The 20,276-nt window shown below is 37.6% G+C and overlaps 1 protein-coding gene across 2 annotated transcripts in view; it reads left to right on the top strand.

The window, feature by feature from the left end:
* The window catches only part of NUP155 (nucleoporin 155), a 57,054-nt gene that overhangs the window by 31,072 nt on the left and 5,706 nt on the right, over positions 1 to 20,276 (top strand). Inside the window, exons 20-33 of one of the 2 annotated variants that reach the window (XM_065406185.1) lie at positions 190 to 308; positions 535 to 632; positions 4,193 to 4,323; positions 6,033 to 6,224; positions 7,145 to 7,283; positions 9,640 to 9,775; positions 10,562 to 10,715; positions 11,063 to 11,167; positions 11,356 to 11,510; positions 13,563 to 13,692; positions 14,387 to 14,500; positions 15,090 to 15,210; positions 17,707 to 17,817; positions 19,383 to 19,519. In XM_065406185.1, the coding sequence (XP_065262257.1) occupies positions 190 to 308; positions 535 to 632; positions 4,193 to 4,323; positions 6,033 to 6,224; positions 7,145 to 7,283; positions 9,640 to 9,775; positions 10,562 to 10,715; positions 11,063 to 11,167; positions 11,356 to 11,510; positions 13,563 to 13,692; positions 14,387 to 14,500; positions 15,090 to 15,210; positions 17,707 to 17,817; positions 19,383 to 19,519 (1,842 nt within the window). The remainder of the gene's footprint in view (positions 1 to 189; positions 309 to 534; positions 633 to 4,192; positions 4,324 to 6,032; positions 6,225 to 7,144; positions 7,284 to 9,639; positions 9,776 to 10,561; positions 10,716 to 11,062; positions 11,168 to 11,355; positions 11,511 to 13,562; positions 13,693 to 14,386; positions 14,501 to 15,089; positions 15,211 to 17,706; positions 17,818 to 19,382; positions 19,520 to 20,276) is intronic. The other variant, XM_065406186.1, reaches the window with a different exon arrangement.

The following is a 20,276-nucleotide window of genomic DNA, read 5'->3' as shown; positions in this document are numbered from 1 at the left end:
ATTACTGTGAACACCATGACCTCCATGCCAAAATCATAGCCTTAATACATAGCACCTTCAATATGTTGTCCTTTTGATAATATTGTCTTGGTGGTTTTTATTCTTTAATGACCGTTTCATATCTCTCAGCTGAAAATTTAAAAGGTTCAGAGATTTGAAATGTAAAGAAGCCCCCTCCTTCTTTTGCAGATTGAAAGCAGTGTTCCATCGCACATGCTAGAATCCGTGTTACAGGAACTAAAAGGCTTACAGGAATTTCTGGACAGAAATTCACAGTTTGCAACAGTAGGAGCTCTTGGAAACCCAAGGTAGGATTGAATATGCTTGGTTTACAAAGGGCCTAGAAGTGCTGCCTTCAAAAATTATTCCATATAGATACAACAATGCTGTTCATTTTGCCTTAAAGTGTTCATTTCCTCTCTAATAAAACATATCTACTCAAATTCTCAAACTTAGTTTTTAGTTTCTTTTTAAAATAAATGTTCAGGGTTTGTACTAATAGCTTCTTAATTTATTTTGGAATTGCAGTTTTAGCACCCCCGCTAACCTGCAGCAGAGGTTACTAGGGTTCATGCGGCCTGATGGTGGAAGTTCTCAGCAAGTGCAACAAGAGCTCCAGAGGAAGTTCCATGGTAAGGGAAATACTCTTGAATGATGAGTAGCAAAAGGTGGTGCATCCAAATGCTAATCTCTCACAGCTGTTCCAGTTAAGAGCCTGAATAAAAATGCAGAATTGGCTTGTGTGAATAAACTGTACTCAGAGATAAGAACTGTACAAAGAACAATGTAGTCTGGGTGACGTCAACTGTTCACATTTTGCTCTTCATTTCTGACAAGATTATAATATTTTGTCAGTACCAACATTTCTGCATTTATTTCTATGGGGAAATTGGGGTGGGCATTTCTGTATGGTTCCTTTGGGGACGAAGCATGTGCCCAACATGAAAACCCAAATGTAGACATAGCAACACTTGCTAGTCTTTCTGCTTTGAATTTGATGGGTGACATCACTCATCACAGAGTACAAATGTATATCCTGTTTAGGATGAGTTCCAATTGGATATTGTAAGATTTAGTATTCAAACTGACTCCTTAAAGCAATTCACAAACATAACTTTTGTCTGTAAAATGAATATCAAATTATTAAGGACAGTAGCATCTAGCTGTCAGAGGTATGGAAAACCACAGGTCACATTTCCCCATGACATTTCAATAAATTAAACTAATTAAAGCAGTTTTTAAGCGCTTTCTCCTCTATGAAGAATTAAGCAAGATTTTGACTTATGTTTTCTCAGTCCTATTTCTTACACTCAGAAACACTGGAATAAAATAAAAGCTAGATGGTTGTCTGTACTCTGGTCTTTTTAAAAAAAAAAAAAAAAAAAAAAGGGCTCCAGAGTAACCCTGGCAATTACAGGCCCGTTAGCTTAACTTCAGTACCAGGCAAATTGGTTGAAACTATAGTAAAGAACAGAATGATAGACACATAGATAAACACAGTATGTTAGGGAAGAGTCAACACAGCTTTTGCAAAGGGAAATCATGCCTCACCCATCTATTAGAATTCTTCGAGGGTATAAGCAGGCATGTGGACAAGCGTGATCCAGTCAATATAATGTACTTGGACTTTCAGAAAGCCTTTAACAAGGTCCCACATCAAAGGCTATTAAGCAAAGTAAGGAGTCATGAGGTAAGAGGGAAGGCCCTCTCATGGATCAGTAACTGGTTAAAAGATAGGAAACAAATGTCAGGAATAAATGGTCAGTTTTCACAGTGGAGAGAAGTAAATAGCAGTGTACCCCAAGGATATGTAATGGTTCCAGTTCTGTTCAATGTATTCATAAATAATCCAGAAAAAGGGGTAAACAGTGAGGTGGCAATTTGAAGACAATACAAAATTATTCTAGACCGTTAAGTCCAAAGCTGACTACAAAGAGTTGCAAAGGGATCTCCCAAAACTAGGTGACTGGGCAACAAAATGGCAGATGAAATTCAATGTTGATAAATGCAAAGTAATGCACAATGGAAAACATAATATCAACTATATGTACAAGATTATGGGGTCTAAATTAGCTGTTACCACTCAAGAAAGATCTTGGAGTCATTGTGGATAGTTCTCTGAAAACATTTGCTCAATGTGCAGAGACAGAGACACAATTAGGAAAGGGATAGACAATGAGATAGAAAGTATCACAATGCTACTATGTAAATCCCTGGTGTGCCCACACCTTGAATACTGCATGTAGTTCTGATGGCCCCATCTCAAAAATTATATATTAGAATTGGAAAAGGTACACAGAAGGGCAACAAAAATTATTAGGGGCATGGAACAGTTTCCATATGCAGAGAGATTAAAAAATCGGAGACTGTTCACCTTGGAAAAGAGACGACTAAGAGGGGATATGATGCTGGTCTATAAAACCATGAATAGTGTGAAGAAAGTGAATAACAAAAGTGTTATTTATTCCTTCACATAACACAAGAGCTGGGGTCACCCAATGAAATTTAATAGGCAGCAGCTTTAAACAAACACAACTCACTGTCAACCTGTGGAACTCATTGCCAGGGGATGTTGTGAAGGCCAAAACTTAATTGGGTTCAAAAAAGAATTAGATAAGTTCATAGAGGATGGGTCTATCAGTGGCTGTTAGCCAAGATGGTCAGGGATGCAACCCCATGCTCTGAGTGTCCCTAAACCTCAGACTGCCAGAAGTTGAGACTGGAGGACGGGACGGATCATTAAGTAATTGCCCTATTCTGTTCTGAAGTATCTGGTACGAGCCATTGTTGGAAGACAGGATACTGGACTAGATGGACCATTGGCCTGATCCACTATGGCCATTCTTATGGTCTTTCTCCCTTTTTGTCACAAGTCTCTATACATAATGGGGTCCTCTGTCCATGACTAGGGCTTCTAGATGATACAGTAATACAGATCATATCTGTGCCATGCTAATTCATAAAATTGTCTGTATTTGTTAATCATAGTACATAGCAATTTACCTTTTCTAAATGATGTAATAACATTAATCCAAGCAATTCTTCTGTATTACTCCCCATTAACTGATGAGGTAACTGAGACTTGCAAAGTCCAGCCATCAAGAAGATAGCAGAGCTCGGTTTAGAACTCATGAATTCCTGTCACCCAATCCATTAGACTGTGCTTCCTCCTTAAATATAGGTATTAGACCTCAGCCAGCACTCAGAAACCAGAGAGGATGAGGGGTTACTCACAGAGATGCAGTATGAGATCTGTCTGGTGCACATACACAGCAAGGATCGAAGTTCTTTAGGTTTCTTCAGTTTATTAATTCTCTCATGCTCTCTCTCTCATTTCTGTAACAAATATTGCCAATAGTGTAAAAAAAAACAACCTTTAAATAGAATGAAAATGATCTATGCCTATTCATGTTTTGTTATATTTTTCTGTGTGCATGCCAAAACTGAAAAACTTCCTTTCAAAACATAGTTGTGGTTGCCAAGTGACCAGCAGCGGTTGCATCCTTCACAACATGCAAGCACTTAACCAAAGAAGTGAATTAAGGACATCATAATTATTACATTGCCTACATAATCAACATATTATATCCAATATAAAGACATTCATATTTCATCATAACACATCCTTAACGCCAATCCATGGATTGGGGTTTTTTACTTTTTATTTTTGTTACTTAGATTTCATATTTAAGGGATGCTGTTAAATAGAAGATGCTATTAGTTAATGTATTACTATTATCAATAATTTATTTGTATTACCATAACAGTTATAAATTGAAAGAAATTAAGTAAATTATTTATAATTGCTGTTTCTCGAATAATTTAGTATAGTTTGTTTAATACACTATTTTTTTGATTTATGATAAATTATTAATCTGGACTTCTATTTGAGGCTGGTCAATATATGAAATCAGTGTGCACATACAGAACTATGTTGATTTATCAAAAAGGTCTTCTGTTGTGTTTGTAGTTGGAGATCAGTGGTGACAAATTAGTATCTGTTTTGGGAAGTGTTGAGATTTAAAGATCCACACAAACAGGAATGAAAATGAAACAGCAAAGAGAGAGGAAAAAACTCCTTAAAAATATGGGGAAATGTCATTGTAAAACAAAAGTTGGCATGGTAACTCAAGAAGAGCACATGTAGTACCTGAATAGAAATTTACCCATGATCTATTCAATGTTACAGCAGAGGCACAGTTAACGGAGAAGACCTCACTTCAAGGGATCCAGCAACTTGTTCACAAAACTTGCCAGGCTTTAGCTTTGTGGAAACTTCTCTGTGAGCACCAATTCAATGTTGTTGTAGGTGAGCTTCAGAAGGTATGGTATAAAATTTACTGAACAACAGTCTGTTGTTTTTTTTAATTGATTGCATTTAACAAGTCTGGACTTCTTAAGTATTTATTCTAAACAGTGTTAGTCTAATCCATTTAAATGGACTTCACAACCTATACAGCATGTACAGAGATTTCCAGAGTTCAGTTTTCTTGGTGTTGCAAGTACTCAGTTAAAATAAAATCTTAACGTGTCGCTCTCACGCCCTAAACTAATTGGCATATTTGAAATGCTATTAAGTAATACTGGATTTGCTGTTTTAAAACTCTGCTTAGAAGTTAACATTGAGTTTGTTTTGTAATCACTCTGTCCTCACTTTGCCATTGAGCAAAGTCTGGGAAGTGCAGAGTGAAGACAATGGGACTGAAATGAGCCTGCATAGAAAATTCACTCCCTGCCTTCTGGCTTGCAAAGGTCTAGCAGAGGAAGAAAGGCCCAGGTACCAGAGGCTTCAAGTCCCAGCAGTTTTAGGATGCAAAGGGCCATTCAGGAAATTTGTGGAGGAACTTCTGCTGCTGCTACCATTAAGATAATTGGCAGATGTGTCAACAAATGCTGCATCAAGTAACTCAGACACCTTTGGAATCTAAAGCCTATTTGAAACACAGTTGATTTCCGTGACACGGAAAGTAGAACTGAGGTCATCTTTATAAAGGAAAGAAAGTAACTACATTTGTCTTGTGTAAATAACATGGCGTGTTCTAAGTTGACCATCAATAACAGCTTTAATCAAAGTTGTTTTGTTTGGCAATGAAAAACATTGCACCATTAGCACCAATCTAGCATCAGCAGTTAATTTATGAGCGTGAGTAATTCTGTCCTGGTGATAGTGAGGATAATATGATTTGAGAGAGAGAGAGAGTGTGTGTGTGTGTGTGTGTGTGTGTGTGTGCGCGTGCTCTCTGAGGGAAAGTATCTGTGTTTTATTTGTTGGTTAAAAAATCGACATGGGAGTTTTCTCAGTCCTCACTTTTGAGGTTGGGTGTGATTGTTTTTAAAAAGACACATTTCTCCAGTGTTTGTCAAGAGTTAGTTAACTAGATGTTAAAACTAAAAAACAAAAAACCCTTGCTCTTGCATTCTTGCAGTTTTCAGTCTCTTGAGATATAATACCACTAGTTCGCAAAAAGATTCACGACCAGATATTTATAATATTTTTTTAAAAAACAGGATGATAACCTTTAATACTTTATGCAAAAAAGGGTGCAAACATGCATAATTTCCTTCGAGCCCAAAGTCCTTTGAGTCACCTGTATTCATTTATCCATCTCGATATATGGGCCCTAGAATGTCTCACAGTGTTTAACATATTCATCCTCACAACTGCCCTCTGAGGTAGGGACACAGTATTATCAGCCCGTTTTACAGTTGGGGAACCGAGGCACAGAGACTTAAGTGACACAGACTTCAGGTCACACAGGAAGTCCTTGGCAGAGCAGGGAATTGCACTCTGCTCTTCTGAATCCCAGGCAAGGGCCATAACTGCTGGATCATCCTCTTTAATGTAGTATTTTCTATTTTAGTCTTTAACATGCATTAAAAAATGTGCATTGATTCTGTGAATTTTGGTCATTGAAATTTATTTGTTTGTTTATTGGGAAAGCAGCTGAATTTGCTTCTATTATAATAGTCCTGGTTGGAAATGTGAGAATGCTGCATTTTTGGAAATGTAATGTATTTTTTTCTTCCCATAGGAATTTCAAGAGCATTTGAAGATTACTACTTTCAAAGACTTAGTAATTAGAGACAAAGAGTTAACTGGAGCACTCATTGCCTCTCTAATTAACTGTTACATCAGAGATAATGCTGCTGTGGATGGCATCAGTTCACATTTACAAGACATATGTCCACTTCTGTACAGTACTGATGATGCTGTCTGTTCCAAGGTATAATGTACTTTTGATTCTCTGTGGTGAAAGTGAGAGGAAGACAGAATTGTTTTGTATAATTGTTCTTTTGTCGTAGCAAAATGCTATTGTGCATTTTATATTAATCCCACTGTATCCTCTTGGAGCTCAATGTAAACCTCAAATTACTTTAAATGTGCTGATTATCATTACTAGTCTTCCATCCAAACTTGCAGAATATTAGGTAGTGTGATCAGATGAGCACAAAATGTTTGTGCTCTTGACTGTCAGATTTATTTGCCATTAAATGACTTGTCATTTGGTATCAAGTATCAGAGGGGTAGCCGTGTTAGTCTGGATCTGTAAAAAGCAACAGAGAGTCCTGTGGCACCTTTAAGACTAACAGATGTATTGGAGCATAAGCTTTCGTGGGTGAATGCCCACTTCGTCGGATGCACAGGACTCTGTTGCTTTTGTCATTTGGTAGTGATACAATAGCTAAATGCCCATTTTCCATTATGAATCTACTTCTAATTCAATCTCCAACTTTATTTCCTTTAGATTTATATAATAGTTAAAAAGGCATCTATATAAAACCTCTGTTGCCCCAACATTTAAGCAACCTTCCAACACTGTAACCCACCTGGGAGCATTAAAAACAAGCATTCAAACAGGAACCAATTCATTCCGTTCAGTCAGCCAGTAAACAAGTAACAAAAACCTCCTTTCATCCCTCATCTTGGATACAGAATCTTTCTGCCTAAAACTTGACATGTTGTCTCTGGGCAGAGAACTTTTTTTTTTTTTTTTTTTTTTTTTTAACTTGAAGTGATAAGGTCTGTAGTACTTCAGGCTTTGAAATGTGAGTTAACAGAAAGAGTGAGTTATTGCAAAGAAAATCTCCATGACAGTGTAACTTAAATTAGTAAGGATTTAAATTTCCAATTGTTTCACTGTAGGCAAATGAATTGCTTCAGCGGTCCCGACAGGTTCAGAGCAAATTGGAAAAAGAGAAGATGCTAAGAGAGTCATTGAAGGAGTACCAAAAGATCAGCAATCAAGTGGACCTTTCTAATGTCTGTGTACAATATAGACAAGGTGAGAGGCAAACAGCACTGGAAACTTGACAACTTTTGAATTCAGTCTTTGGTTCAGATCCCATTTTTACCTCTTTGGCACTTCAGATCAAGGCATAGTATTCTTGGAGTATCCAAGAGATAATCCAGAAAAATATACATATAGGTAAGAGGAAATGAACACATGGAGACAGGGGGCTTATGTACTAATTCGCATTCTAAATATGTTAACTCTTTACCTTTTTTTATGCTATTATTGGTAATCGCATTTCAGGATGGAAGGAATCTAAGCAGCTCACTTACATCTGTCCATCAATAGGCTTAATCTGTAATGATTCTTCTTTTCACCATAGGATCATAGGACTGGAAGGGACCTCGAGAGGTCATTTAGTCCATCAGTTCCCAGCCAGGGGTCTGGGGCCCCCTGGGAGGCGCAAGCAGGTTTCAGGGGGTCTACCAAAATAAACTAGAAAGCAGGGCCAGCATTAGACTCACTGGGGCCCAGGGCAGAACGCCGAATCCCAAGCCCCACTGCTCGGGGCTGAAGCCGAAGCCCGAGCAACTTAGTTTCACAGAGTTCCTTGTGACGTGGGACCCTGGGCAGTTGTTCTGGTTGCTTTCCCCTAATGCCGGCCTGGTTTTTAATCGGCTGAAAAACAGTTGTAGTGGCACAGGTGGGCCATGGAATTTTTATAACATGTTGGGAGGAAAAGAAAGAAAGAAAGAAGTTGAAAATCCCCGATCTAGTCTAGTCCCCTGCACCCATAGCAGAACTAAGTATTATCTAGACCATCCCTGAAAGGTGTTTGTCTAACCTGCTCTTAAAAATCTCCAATGATGGGGGTTCCACAACCTCCCTGGGCAATTTATTCCAGTGCTTAACCATCCTGACAATTAGGAAGCTTTTCCTAATGTCCAACCTAAACCGCCCTTGCTGCAATGTAAGTCCATTGCTTCTTGTCCTATTCTCAGAAGTTAAGGAGAACAATTTTTCTCCATCCTCCTTGTAACAACCTTTTATGTACATGACTGTTATGTCCCCACTCAGTCTTCTCTTCTCCAGACTAAACAAACCCAGTTTTTTCAATCTTTCCTCATAGGTTATGTTTTCTAGACCTTTAATCATTTTTGTTGCTCTTAGAATCATAGAATAGAATATCAGGGTTGGAAGGGACCTCAGGAGGTCATCTAGTCCAACCCCCTGCTCAAAGCAGGACCAATCCCCACACAGATTTTTGACCCTGATCCCTAAATGGCCTGCTCAAGGATTGAGCTCACAACCCTGGGTTTAGCAAGCCAATGCTTAAACCACTGAGCTATCCCTCTCTGGACTTTCTCCAATTTGTCCACATCTTTGCTGAAATGTGGCACTCAGAACTGGACACAATACTCCAGTTGAGGCCTAATCAGCGCAGAGTAGAGCGGAAGAATTACTTCTTGTGTCTTGTTTACAGCACTCCTGCTAATACATCCCGGAATGATGTTTGCTTTTTTTTTTTTTTTTTTGCAACAGTGTTACATTGCTGACTCATATTTAGCTTATGATCCCCAGATCCCTTTCCGCAGTACTCCTTCCTAGGCAGTCATTTCCCATTTTGTATGTGTGCAACTGATTGTTCCTTCCTAAGTGGAGTACTTTGCATTTGTCCTTATTGAATTTCATCCTATTTACTTCAGACACTATACTTATTGAACTTGTTTGGGTTTTTTCATTTCTAATTTTAGCGTTTTGTTATCCATTCCATAAACTTATTATTCTGTGCATAAAGAAGTTTTCCTGATGTCCATTAGTGCCATGTTTTTTATTTCCCTCTGGTTTTTGAGCAAATTTCGCCCATAAATAGCTTGTTGTTAGCCCTTGCATTTTATACACATCAAAATCTTCTTTTTGTTTATGGCTTTTCTTGATTAGATTTGAGCAACTCAGACATATTTTTCCTATTTAAAAAATATTCCTGTGCACTGTTCCGCATTTTCTACATTAAATTGCCAAGGCACTTAACCATTTGGTAAAATTGTTTTAACAAAACACCTAGGGTAGAATTTAAATGGCTGTTTATTGTTGCAGGTGTTGTCTCATACCGTACATGTTGCTGAAAGATGAATCTGTGTTAACGTAGCATTCAGAGAAAATGAATGCTTTTTGTAGATAATCATACAACTGCTGTAACATTCAAAATTATTTGGGTCCCAATCCTTCAAATGTATAACTTTAAGCATGTGCATAAGTGTTTGTAGGATCAGGGCCATTGGGAGTGGGGGGAATTCTTGCATTCTAAAATGGGAAGTGTGCAATATATTAGTTCAGTATTGCATAGCAGTTTGCAGTATGTTTAATATTGTGATAGACCAAACTCTCAGTTCTTCCTTATCTCAAGTGCGTTTCTATGAGGGTGTGGTGGAATTGTCTCTTACTGCTGCTGAGAAGAAGGATCCTCAAGGTCTTGGACTTCATTTCTACAAAAATGGAGAACCTGATGAGGATATTGTTGGACTCCAGGCTTTCCAGGAGAGGCAAGTTTTCAGGATATACGGGCAATTTTATTCAAGGCAATTTACTCATAAGAATTTAGCAGCTGATTTAGGTGGGATGATAGATAAGCCTTCTAGAATTAAGAGCAGGGTGAGAACATATTTTTCTCAGTGCATGTTCCTTAGATATTGGTAAAATGTGCCATCTTTATTTGGGCCAAAAGGTTAATTGATTGTAGACTGTAAGATATGGTTTGGGAAAGGTGGTCTGTGATCTAACCTTTATATAATTGAATTAACCTGTAACTTGTAAAAAAAAAAAAAAAGTTATTGTGGATGATATTCAAGATTTTAACTGTCCCCCTTTGCAGCACTATTGTTTGGGGCAGTATTGACTTCAAGAATATCTGTAAAATGTTGGCCAGCTTTAGTCATGTTACTTTTTTAATGGAAGATGCTCCATTATGAAAAATATGACCTGGGTGAGGAGTAGTATTCATAGTGTATAATCCTTAAATTATTTCTGATTGGGAATAAGCAGCCTACAAGGCCTTTGCATCCTGCCCTCCTAACTGAAAGGAAAATAGCATGTTAGCAGTTACTACGGAAGTGGGGAATTTGCACAACAAAGTATTTGTGAGAAAGATCATTCCAGAAGAGAGAGACTGGTAGTAAATTACATTGATTCCGCTGACAGGGTCCTACAAAAACTTTTCTTTTTAGTTTCAGAAATATTTTTCTAATATATTCAGTAACCTATCTTGTGGGAACAAGGATCTCACAGATATCTGTAACTTCAACTGTTCTTTCTCTTGCACCTACTTGCAGGTTAAACAGTTACAAATGCATCACTGACACCCTTCAGGAACTAGTAAATCAAAGTAAAGCTGCTCCTCAGTCTCCCAGTGTACCCAAAAAGCCAGGCCCTCCAGTGTTGTCATCTGATCCCAATATGCTGAGCAATGAAGAAGCGGGACAGCATGTAAGAAATTTACAAAAGAGAGATAGTCACAACTATCTTGCTTTTTAAATACTAGGAAAGGTTTAAGTTAAAAGGCTACCAATTTGTTTCCTGAGGGGTATAAAACTTCTTATAAAAAGTTTGTACAACATATTGTTGCAAAGCAAATTAACAGAGATAAAGTCAGGACTTGAAATGAACTTGTTTCAGTATGTGAGAAGATACGGTGTTCATAAAAATTATTGAATGTTAATATAGATGTTGACACATATAAACATGCAATGTTTAAACTCAGTGACAAAGACTTTGAGCTATGTATGAAATGTGAACAGTTCTGGAGTAACAGCTTTAGGCTTTTCTTCCTTTAGTTTGAACAAATGCTAAAATTGGCTCAGCGTTCAACAGATGAACTCTTCTCTATTGCTCTCTACAACTGGCTGATACAAGCTGACCTTGCAGATAAACTGCTACAGGTAAGATCATGCAAAACAAACATACTCACACAAATATTTTGTAGGGTACTTCTATTAGGCCAAAAGAGTTGATTGTAATACTGGCTAAAAACACATACACTAGGAACAGAGAAGTTTTTAAGGATGCTTTAAAAAAAAAAAAAAAAAAAAAAAAAGAGACTTAACTGTGGTTTATATGATTCCTGCAGATTACCTCCCCATTTCTGGAGCCATATCTGGTGCGTATGGCCAAGGTTGATCAAAACAAAGTCCGTTATATGGATTTACTGTGGCGATACTTTGAGAAGAACAGGAACTTCAGTAATGCAGCCAGAGTGTTGGCTAAATTGGCAGACATGCATAGGTATGGGCACTTTGTAATCAATGTATTATTCCTAGTATTGAGATAATAAAAGAAAAGTTAATTTGTGTAAAGACTAAACAATAAACAAAAACCTAAAATATTATGATATAAATGTCAGTTTTTAACTTGGCCACTATTAGAATGATAAAATGGAAATTGTTGCATATTTTATACAAAAATAAACAAGTTACAGAATTAATGTAGTTGTGGAATATTAAATGGTAACTTTTAGTTACATTGTGTATTTTATTATATAGTTTTATATAATAATTGTAGAGTAGCAGAGGGAGGAATGTCTTACAGATGGGATGTGCAAAGTGGTTATTCAGTTACACTTTGAGTCAGTGTCAGAGCCGGGAGAATTTAGAAGTCCTGATTCCTATGTTCCCTTTAGTATAATTATTTTGGGAACACGCGTTTTTGACAGGATTACTGGCCTAGTGGATAGGGGGAAGCAGTAGACATGATATCTCTTGACTTCAGTAAAGTTTTTTTTGACACAGCTCCACATTAGAGAGACAAGGTGGGTGAGGTAATATCTTTTATTGGACTAACTTCTACTAGTGAGAGTGATGAGACATGTGTTGATCAATAAAAGATATTATTACCTCACCCACCTTGTCACTCTAATATCCCAGGACTGACATGGCTACAACACCACTGCATACAGCAGTTCCACATGACATTCTCATAAACAAACTAGGGAAATGCAATTACTAAAAGCTGGGTATTATAGTACCCACAAATGGTTGAAAGACATACTCAAGGAGTAATTATTAGTGGTTTGGTGTCAAAATGGTAAGCCATATCTAGTGGTGTCCCGCAGGGGTCAGTCCAGTATTTTGACTTGGATAGTGGAGTGGAGAGTATCCTTATTAAATTCGCAGATGACACCAAGTTGGGAGGTATTGCAAGTGCTCTGGAGGACAGGATTAGAACTCAAAATAACCTTGACAAATTAGAGAATTGGTTTGAAATCAAGAAGATGAAATTCAATAAAGACAAGTGCACAGTACTACACTTAGGAAGGAAGAATCAAATGTGCAACTACAAAATTGAGAATAACTGGGTAGGCGCTAGTACTGCTGAAAAGGATCTAGGGTTTATAGTGGACCACAAATTGAATCAAGTATCAGAGGGGTAGCCGTGTTAGTCTGAATCTGTAAAAAGCAACAGAGGGTCCTGTGGCACCTTTAAGACTAACAGAAGTATTGGGAGCATAAGCGTTCGTGGGTAAGAACCTCACTTCTTCAGATGCAAGAAGTCTTGCATCTGAAGAAGTGAGGTTCTTACCCACGAACGCTTATGCTCCCAATACTTCTGTTAGTCTTAAAGGTGCCACAGGACCCTCTGTTGCTTTTCACAAATTGAATGCGTCCACACTGTGATGCAGTTGCAAAAAAGGCTAATGTTCTGGAGTGTAATAACAAAAATGTCATACGTAAGACACTGAAGGTAATAGTCACACTCTGCGTGGCACTGGTGAGTCCTCAGCTGGAGTAGTGTGTCCAATTCTGGTCTCCACACTTTAGGAAAGATTGAATAAATTGGGAGAATCTAGAAGAGAACAACAAGCACGGTAAAAGGTTTAGAAAACCTGATTTATGAGGAAAGGTTAAAAAAAACAACCTGTGTATGGTTAGTCTGGAGAGAAGAAGATTGAGGGGGGACCTGAAAACAGTCTTTAAATATGTTAATGGCTGTTATAAAAAGAATGGTGATGAACTGTCCTTTTTTTAGTGAACATGGAGAACAAAAAGTAATGGGCTTAATCTGCAGCAAGGGAGATTTTGATTAGATTTTTGGAAAAACGTTCTAACTCTATGGGGAGGTAAACTCTGGAATAAGCTTCCAAGGAAAGTTGTGGAATCCCCATCACTGGAGGTTTTTGAAAACAGGCTGGACAAACACCTGTCAAGCATGGTCTAGGTTTACTTGGTCCTTCCTCAGCACAGTGGCTGTTCTAGACTTCTCAAGGTTCCTTCCTGCCCTACATTTCTATAATTCTATGTTCTAGGCATGTGGCTTACAATTTGAATGTTTCTTTTACAGCACCGAAATTCCACTTCAGCAGCGTCTTGAATATATTGCACGTGCCATTTTGAGTGCCAAGAGTTCCACTGCCATATCATCGATAGCTGCAGATGGTGAATTCCTACATGAACTAGAAGAGAAAATGGAAGTAAGAAAAAATTAAAAACCATTTTCCTTAGTTGCTATTATTATTATTATTAATTATTAGTCATGTTTGTTTATGGTACTGCAAAAGGACCAACCAAGAGTGGGGGCCCGATTGTGCTAGGCACTGTACAAGCACAGAGCAGCACAGTCCCTTCCCTGAAGAGATTAAAATCTAATAAAGAAGACAGACAGGTTGCGGGAATAGGATATAGCACACAAACAGAGTGAATTGTGTAATGGCAGCAAACATCATGTTAGTTCCGTAATTATTTTTTGGGAGGTGGGCTTCATTAAGGAGGAAATGGAAAGAAAAGTGAGAAGAGGAGGGGCCTTGGAGGGAAGGAGAATGGATGGGACAAGGGGGAAGGAGGGACAGGACAGGGGAGAAGCTATGATGAAAAGTTAATGTTTCTATTAGTATCAGTGTTAGCATAGGTCTTTTGTATTATTGGCAATTACACTATTTTTTTTTCTACTGATGTAAATGCAAAAACAAACTGTTTAGGCTGAAATGCATTGTCCCAATAAAAATCAGCAGATCCAGATGCACTCACTTTAGTAGGACTATGTCTCTAACATATACTCATGGAATTTCTATATTCAAATGTGTTAGAACCAATTCTAGGTTTTTCCAAGTTTCCATAGCTTTGGATGAAATGAATGACTCTTGAATTATCTTAATTTTTTAAAACTAGGTGGCTAGGATACAGCTACAAATAGAGGAAACATTACAGCGGCAATATTTCCATCATTCTTCAGTACAAGATGCAATTTCCCAGTTGGATTCTGAGCTGATGGACATCACCAAGGTGATTAGAAATAAGTTGATGTTCACCTGACTGCTCAAACTACTCATGCAAAAGAAGATGCAATTATCCCACTCTTGAATATAAGCTTCTCTAATAATCTGAGAATGACATATTCCATCAAATTGTTTATCAGCCATTAGCCAAAAAAGTCTCAGTGAATTCAGCTTCCTATTTTCAAAATTTATATATATTTAGGTTTAGCCTGTCTAATCTTATATTTTCATGTTTTACCTCCAATAAGTTCCTCTCTTTCTCTTTGTGTTGTCTGCTGTAGGAAACATATATTATTTACACAGTGCATAGCTTCTTTGATTTTAGAGGTGTTGAATTGGCAAACACTCTAGTTTTTTCCTAGCTTGCTTTAAAATTTTAAGATTGTATGATGATACGGAGCTGACTTGATTCAATACAAATGTTCTTCATACAATATCTGTCAATGGCTATTAAAATGCACTGTCTACTATTTTGGCTTAGTGTCACTTTGTGTATGTTACATGTTAATGAATAACTGTTCTATTTAATTTCACTCTGATAGTAAATCATGTTGTTTTGTCTTGACTGAAATATCAAACTGTCTCTTTTATTGCAGCTGTATGGTGAATTCGCTGACCCTTTCAAACTCTCAGAGTGTAAGCTTGCAATTATACATTGTGCAGGTCATTCAGACCCTATTTTGGTGCAGACTCTTTGGCAAGAAATAATTGAGAAAGGTAAGTCTTGACAGACTGGGACTGAAGTAGGTTAGAAATATAGAATAACTGATAATGAAAGCATTTAGTGCCAGTGATCTTATGCTGCTGTTAGTATCCTATCCACATGAGATGTTAAGTACATCTTTTAGGAATATTCTGCAGTATACGTCATTGAATGTGAAACCTAAATATTAACTTCAGAGCTTAGGAATTTTGTAAAAATTCAAAGGTTTATTATTTAAACAAAAGAATAGTACAGGATGAGGTCCTCATCCTCTGCACTCACATGGAGCTTGTTTTGAGACTGGGACTTGAGTCTGTTTGTATTGCAGCAGTAGAAGTACATTTTCTTCCAGTTGTGGACATGGCCGTTGAATGTTCCTCATTTCAATCATTCTAAAGATTTAGAAGCTGTGTTAACAGTGAGTGGAATGCAGCTGTGTGAATTAAACACAGACATGTTATAACATAAGTAGGGGAAAAAATCACTTATTTTCCATTATAATAATAAATATGTTCATTTGTTAGTAGCATTATCTGTTTACACAATTAAAAAAAATGGCTTTATTAAGTGGTATGTTGAAATTGAACTGTGCTTGGGTTTTTGAGCACTGCCTATGAATTCAGTAATGTTAACATGATTGTTTCCAGTGCCTAACGGAAGGTAGAAATCAAATATTTGTACAAAAAAACCTTAGGATGATTTACATGTACATGTGACTTGAATAACCCACATTATAGATGGGCATTTTTTTACAGCACATCCTCCCACCCCATTAATCATCTTACTCCCCTTCATTGCCTTCTAGAATCATAGAAATGTTGGATTGGAAGGGACCGAGATAGGTTATCTAGTCCAGTTCCCTGCACGGAAGCAGGAGTAAAGTATTATCTAGACTATTCCGGACAGATATTTTGTCTAACCTGTTCTTAAAAACCTCCAATGTTGAAGATTCCACAACCTCCGTATGTAGTTTGTTCCAGTGCTTAACTATCCTTCTCAGTTAGGAATTTTTTCCTAATCTCTAGCCTAAATCTCCCTTGCTGCAATCTAAGCCGCTTACTACTTGTCCGATTCTCGGTGGATAAGAAGAATAATTTATAACCCTCCTCTTTATAACAACCTTTTGCCTTACTTGAAGACTGTTATCATGTCCCACCTCAGTCTTCTGTTCTCCAGACTAAACAAACCCAATTTTTTCAGTCTTTCCTAGTAGTTCATGTTTTCTAGACCTTTAATAATTTTTGTTGCTCTCCTATGAACTTTCTCCAGTTTGTCCACATCATTCCTGAAGTGTGGTGCCCAGAACTGGACACAATACTCCAGTTGAGGCCTTATCAGTGCTGAGTAGAAGAATTACTTTTCTTGCTTACAACACTCTTTCTCATACATTCAGGATGCTTGTTTTTTTGTTTTGCTTTGCAACAGTATTACATTGTTGACTCCTATTTAGTTTGTGATCCACTAAAACACCCCCTCCCCCAACTCCCCCCAGATCCTGTACCAATTATGTGCAACCATGTCTCTCTTCAAGGAGAGTCTGGACATAGTGTTCTCTGGAGACAGAAATGAGTTGCCAAATGGCAAAAGAAGATCCTTCTAGAGGGCAGAGTGTGCTACCTCCTCCACCCCATTCCTACCCCCTGCTGACCCCAAACCTCTGATCACCTGCTTGGCAGAGCAGAGCTCTGTTTATGCTCCTCTTGGTTGCCATTGTACAGGGGCATTTCTAAAAGAGATGGCTTCAGAAATCCTGCAGACTTTCATCTGAAGGTTTCAGGATAAGGAAATCTTAATCAAAATGTTAAGTAAAACTATGCTGAGAAGGATTAAAGCCTCAAATGAATTTAGTGTTTATGAAAGGTTGCCAAATTGACAGCACGGAAACTGAAGTCTTCTGTTTATCCAAAGAAGAGGTAGAGCACTGGTTCCAGCAGTGCAGGCTTCCCAGCTTGGCTCTGCCAGTTTGCCTTAACCTCTATAGTGAACAAGTAGTTCACTTTTCTTGCCCATTCAGTCCTGGCTTTTGTACTGGAAATTGCCAGGAAAGTTGTGTCACCACTGATGGTGATTTTGCAATGTATGCACTTTTCCACTTTGGGTATTGGATTGAAACTGCAGTTCATTTCACATAGGTCTCCCAAAAGCTATTTGATAAGACTTTTTAAGATATTAAAGCCATTTGGTCATCTATATTAGTGGATTTATGTGAAATTCAAGGAAATACGAAACGTATTCATGTAACATATATGCATTCATATGAAATCTGAAAGTGTATTTGCATTTCCACATGCATACATACTGACTTCCCACCAACAATAAGTGTAGTTATGTGTATGCCCTAAGAATATAAAAGTCAGGGTTAGAAAAGACTTGCTTGGAGTGTCAGTGGTAAATGCAAGTACAACACTGTAGTAATAGGTAATAGCTGTTGTTGTTTTTTTTTTAATTTAATTACCCTCGGTAAACTTTAGTTTTAAAGATACATTATATGCCTAACTGTTCTCTTTCAGAGTTGAGTGACAGTGTGACTCTGAGCCCAGCTGACAGAATGCAAGCTCTTAGTCTAAAGATGGTATTGCTTGGAAAGATATACGCTGGGACACCTCGTTATTTTCCTTTAGGTAAGCAATTTAACAGAGTGTTTGGAAGAAAAATAGGCATTATGGCAGTGGGTTCAAAGGCCTCAAGTACTCCCTAAGCATTGAAACATACATGCTTTATTCAGTGTTTAAACTTTGTATGATGCTAATTAAAAAGCAACTAAATTTACCTGTATTTGTAAATGCTGTTTTTGCATATGTTAAATAAATGTTAGCTTTACATGCTGTACTCTTTATACAAGACAGAATCAAAAGAGCATGGTGAAACAAATATATTTTTTTGAGATTATTGGAAAATTTCTTTTTCTTCTGAAAAGAGAGACAATTGTAAGATTACATTTCTAAAGAAAACTATATTTCCTCTGCTGTCTGGAATTTTTAATCGCTGTTTTTATATGTTAAATTTCCCCTTCCGGCTGGAACAGTACAATGAAATCAGTTTTCATTGAGGTTTACTATTGCAAAGATGATAGTGATTGAGGTTGTTGAGTAAATTAGGGAATCCCTGATGATGGGTTTTAGGGCAGATGGCTGGTAGTTGCTTTGTTGTCCAAAAGCAAGAATTTGGACAATGGGGTTGTGGTGCTTATTATCACAGTCACTTTGGTGGATGATTGGAGAGAGTGGCTAGAACAAGAGAAGAGACAAGATTGTAATGGAAAAATGTATATTAATACAGATATGATATGGCAATTCTTATGTTCCTAGAACTTACCTATGATCAGTACTTTTCACCCAAAACTGAAGCTAATCTAAGTTCTGAAATGGTCTTATTTTACTATATTCAAACAGCAGCTGAATTTATTTTTGGACAGTTACGTAAACTAGACATTGAAGGGTAGAGCAGTCTGTTTCTATTCACATACTAAGTATATGCAAAGTGTGTGTTTATTTTGTACAGTTAGATTCTTTATGTATCTACTTGCCATATCTATATATTTTATATATCTACAGAGGCAACTCCATAAAGTATAATATAGGGGAACTCTGTGTCCTTTATTAGATTGGGGTCTGTGTTTTCTTCTTTGAGATGCTCAAATGCCATCGTGAAGAGGATGTTTGTATAAAAACCTGCATGGATATATGTCACTCTAAGCTTTTGCAAATACTACAGTTTTATGTTACAGAGAGTTAAACACGGTATGGATGTGCTGGTATTATAGATAAAACAGACTAGTCTGGCAATCTAATAGCAGTGTGTTGTGCTGTCACAGGGAAAATCAGAGTTGGGCTATTGAATTTCCCTGGCCAGCAGCATAGCCTGAAAGTATCACAAGGACAATGTGCTATGCCTTTAGTAACATAGTGTTGTTGCTCCTGAGTAATACCTCTTGTGATGCTCATAACAGCATCTGACTCTGGAAAGCAGCCACATCTTGCATATCCTCTTGGCCTCAGTTTTCCCATCTGTGAATTCTGGGATAACTCTTACCCACTTTGTAAAAATGCTTTGAGCTCCACAGTTGAAAGGTTCTGTGTAAGGGTAGACATAACTAAACCTTGTGTAGATACCTAACATTCATTAGCTTTGTTAAACTAATGTTAAAGCAAGATGGAACCTGAACAGGCAGTTCTTTGTTTTTCAGATTTCTTAGTGCAGTTTCTAGAGCAACAAGTTTGTTCTTTGAACTGGGATGTGGGATTCGTGACATACACTATGCGGGAAATTGGAGTGCCACTATCTAGGCTACTTGAAGTGTATGACCAGTTGTTCAAAGCACGGGTAAGGATAATATTTGAGCTAAAATTTTATCTTCAATATTAAAGTCTAAAATTTTACATTAAAGTTAAAATGAGATGTATCAGATTGGGATTTTGGAATATTTTACTAGTTTAAAAAACAAAACAAAAACAAAAAAAACCAACTCACTGTTTCTGATCCTAGTAGGTGAGGAAAGCTATTAAACTCTGATATTCCTGTTACTTCCGCTACAGATGATCTCCCTTCTATCATAAATAGGATTAAAATTATTAGAATTTCTGCACTTCAGCCTGGACAACAGGTCTTGGATTTCAATTATTAGAATTTCTGCACTTCAGCCTGGACAACAGGTCTTGGATTTCTGAATCTGATTTTCTTCTTTCTTAGGGGTAGTTCATAATGGCAAGGTCAACAGAAACAAACAAACTATTTAATCTTTCTTAGCGTATTAATTTCCCTGGGTTGTGACTGGCACAAAGGATAAGAATCACTTCATGCCTTTTTAGTTCATAGTGTGTGTTTTTTCTGATTAAAGAACAAAGATAATCTTTGTGGTTCATTTTGCCCTGTCACTGGCTCCAGGTGTAATCTATTGAGGGGTCCCTGCTGCTCCTGACTGGTCCTCCTCAGTTTGTCCCCAGTCAGAGCAGTTCTTAGTGTGACCAGTTGTCACCCCTGGGGTGCAGTCTGGGAGCTGTGGGAACCACGGCACCCCTCTAAGACACACAGCTGGTTGGGGACACAGCCAACCTCATCCAAGCCCTGTAATCACCCAACA

Source organism: Emys orbicularis, chromosome 6 (genome assembly GCF_028017835.1).
Source record: "Emys orbicularis isolate rEmyOrb1 chromosome 6, rEmyOrb1.hap1, whole genome shotgun sequence".
Taxonomy (NCBI): Eukaryota; Metazoa; Chordata; order Testudines; family Emydidae; genus Emys; species Emys orbicularis.
This window is presented reverse-complemented; position numbering and strand designations above follow the sequence as displayed.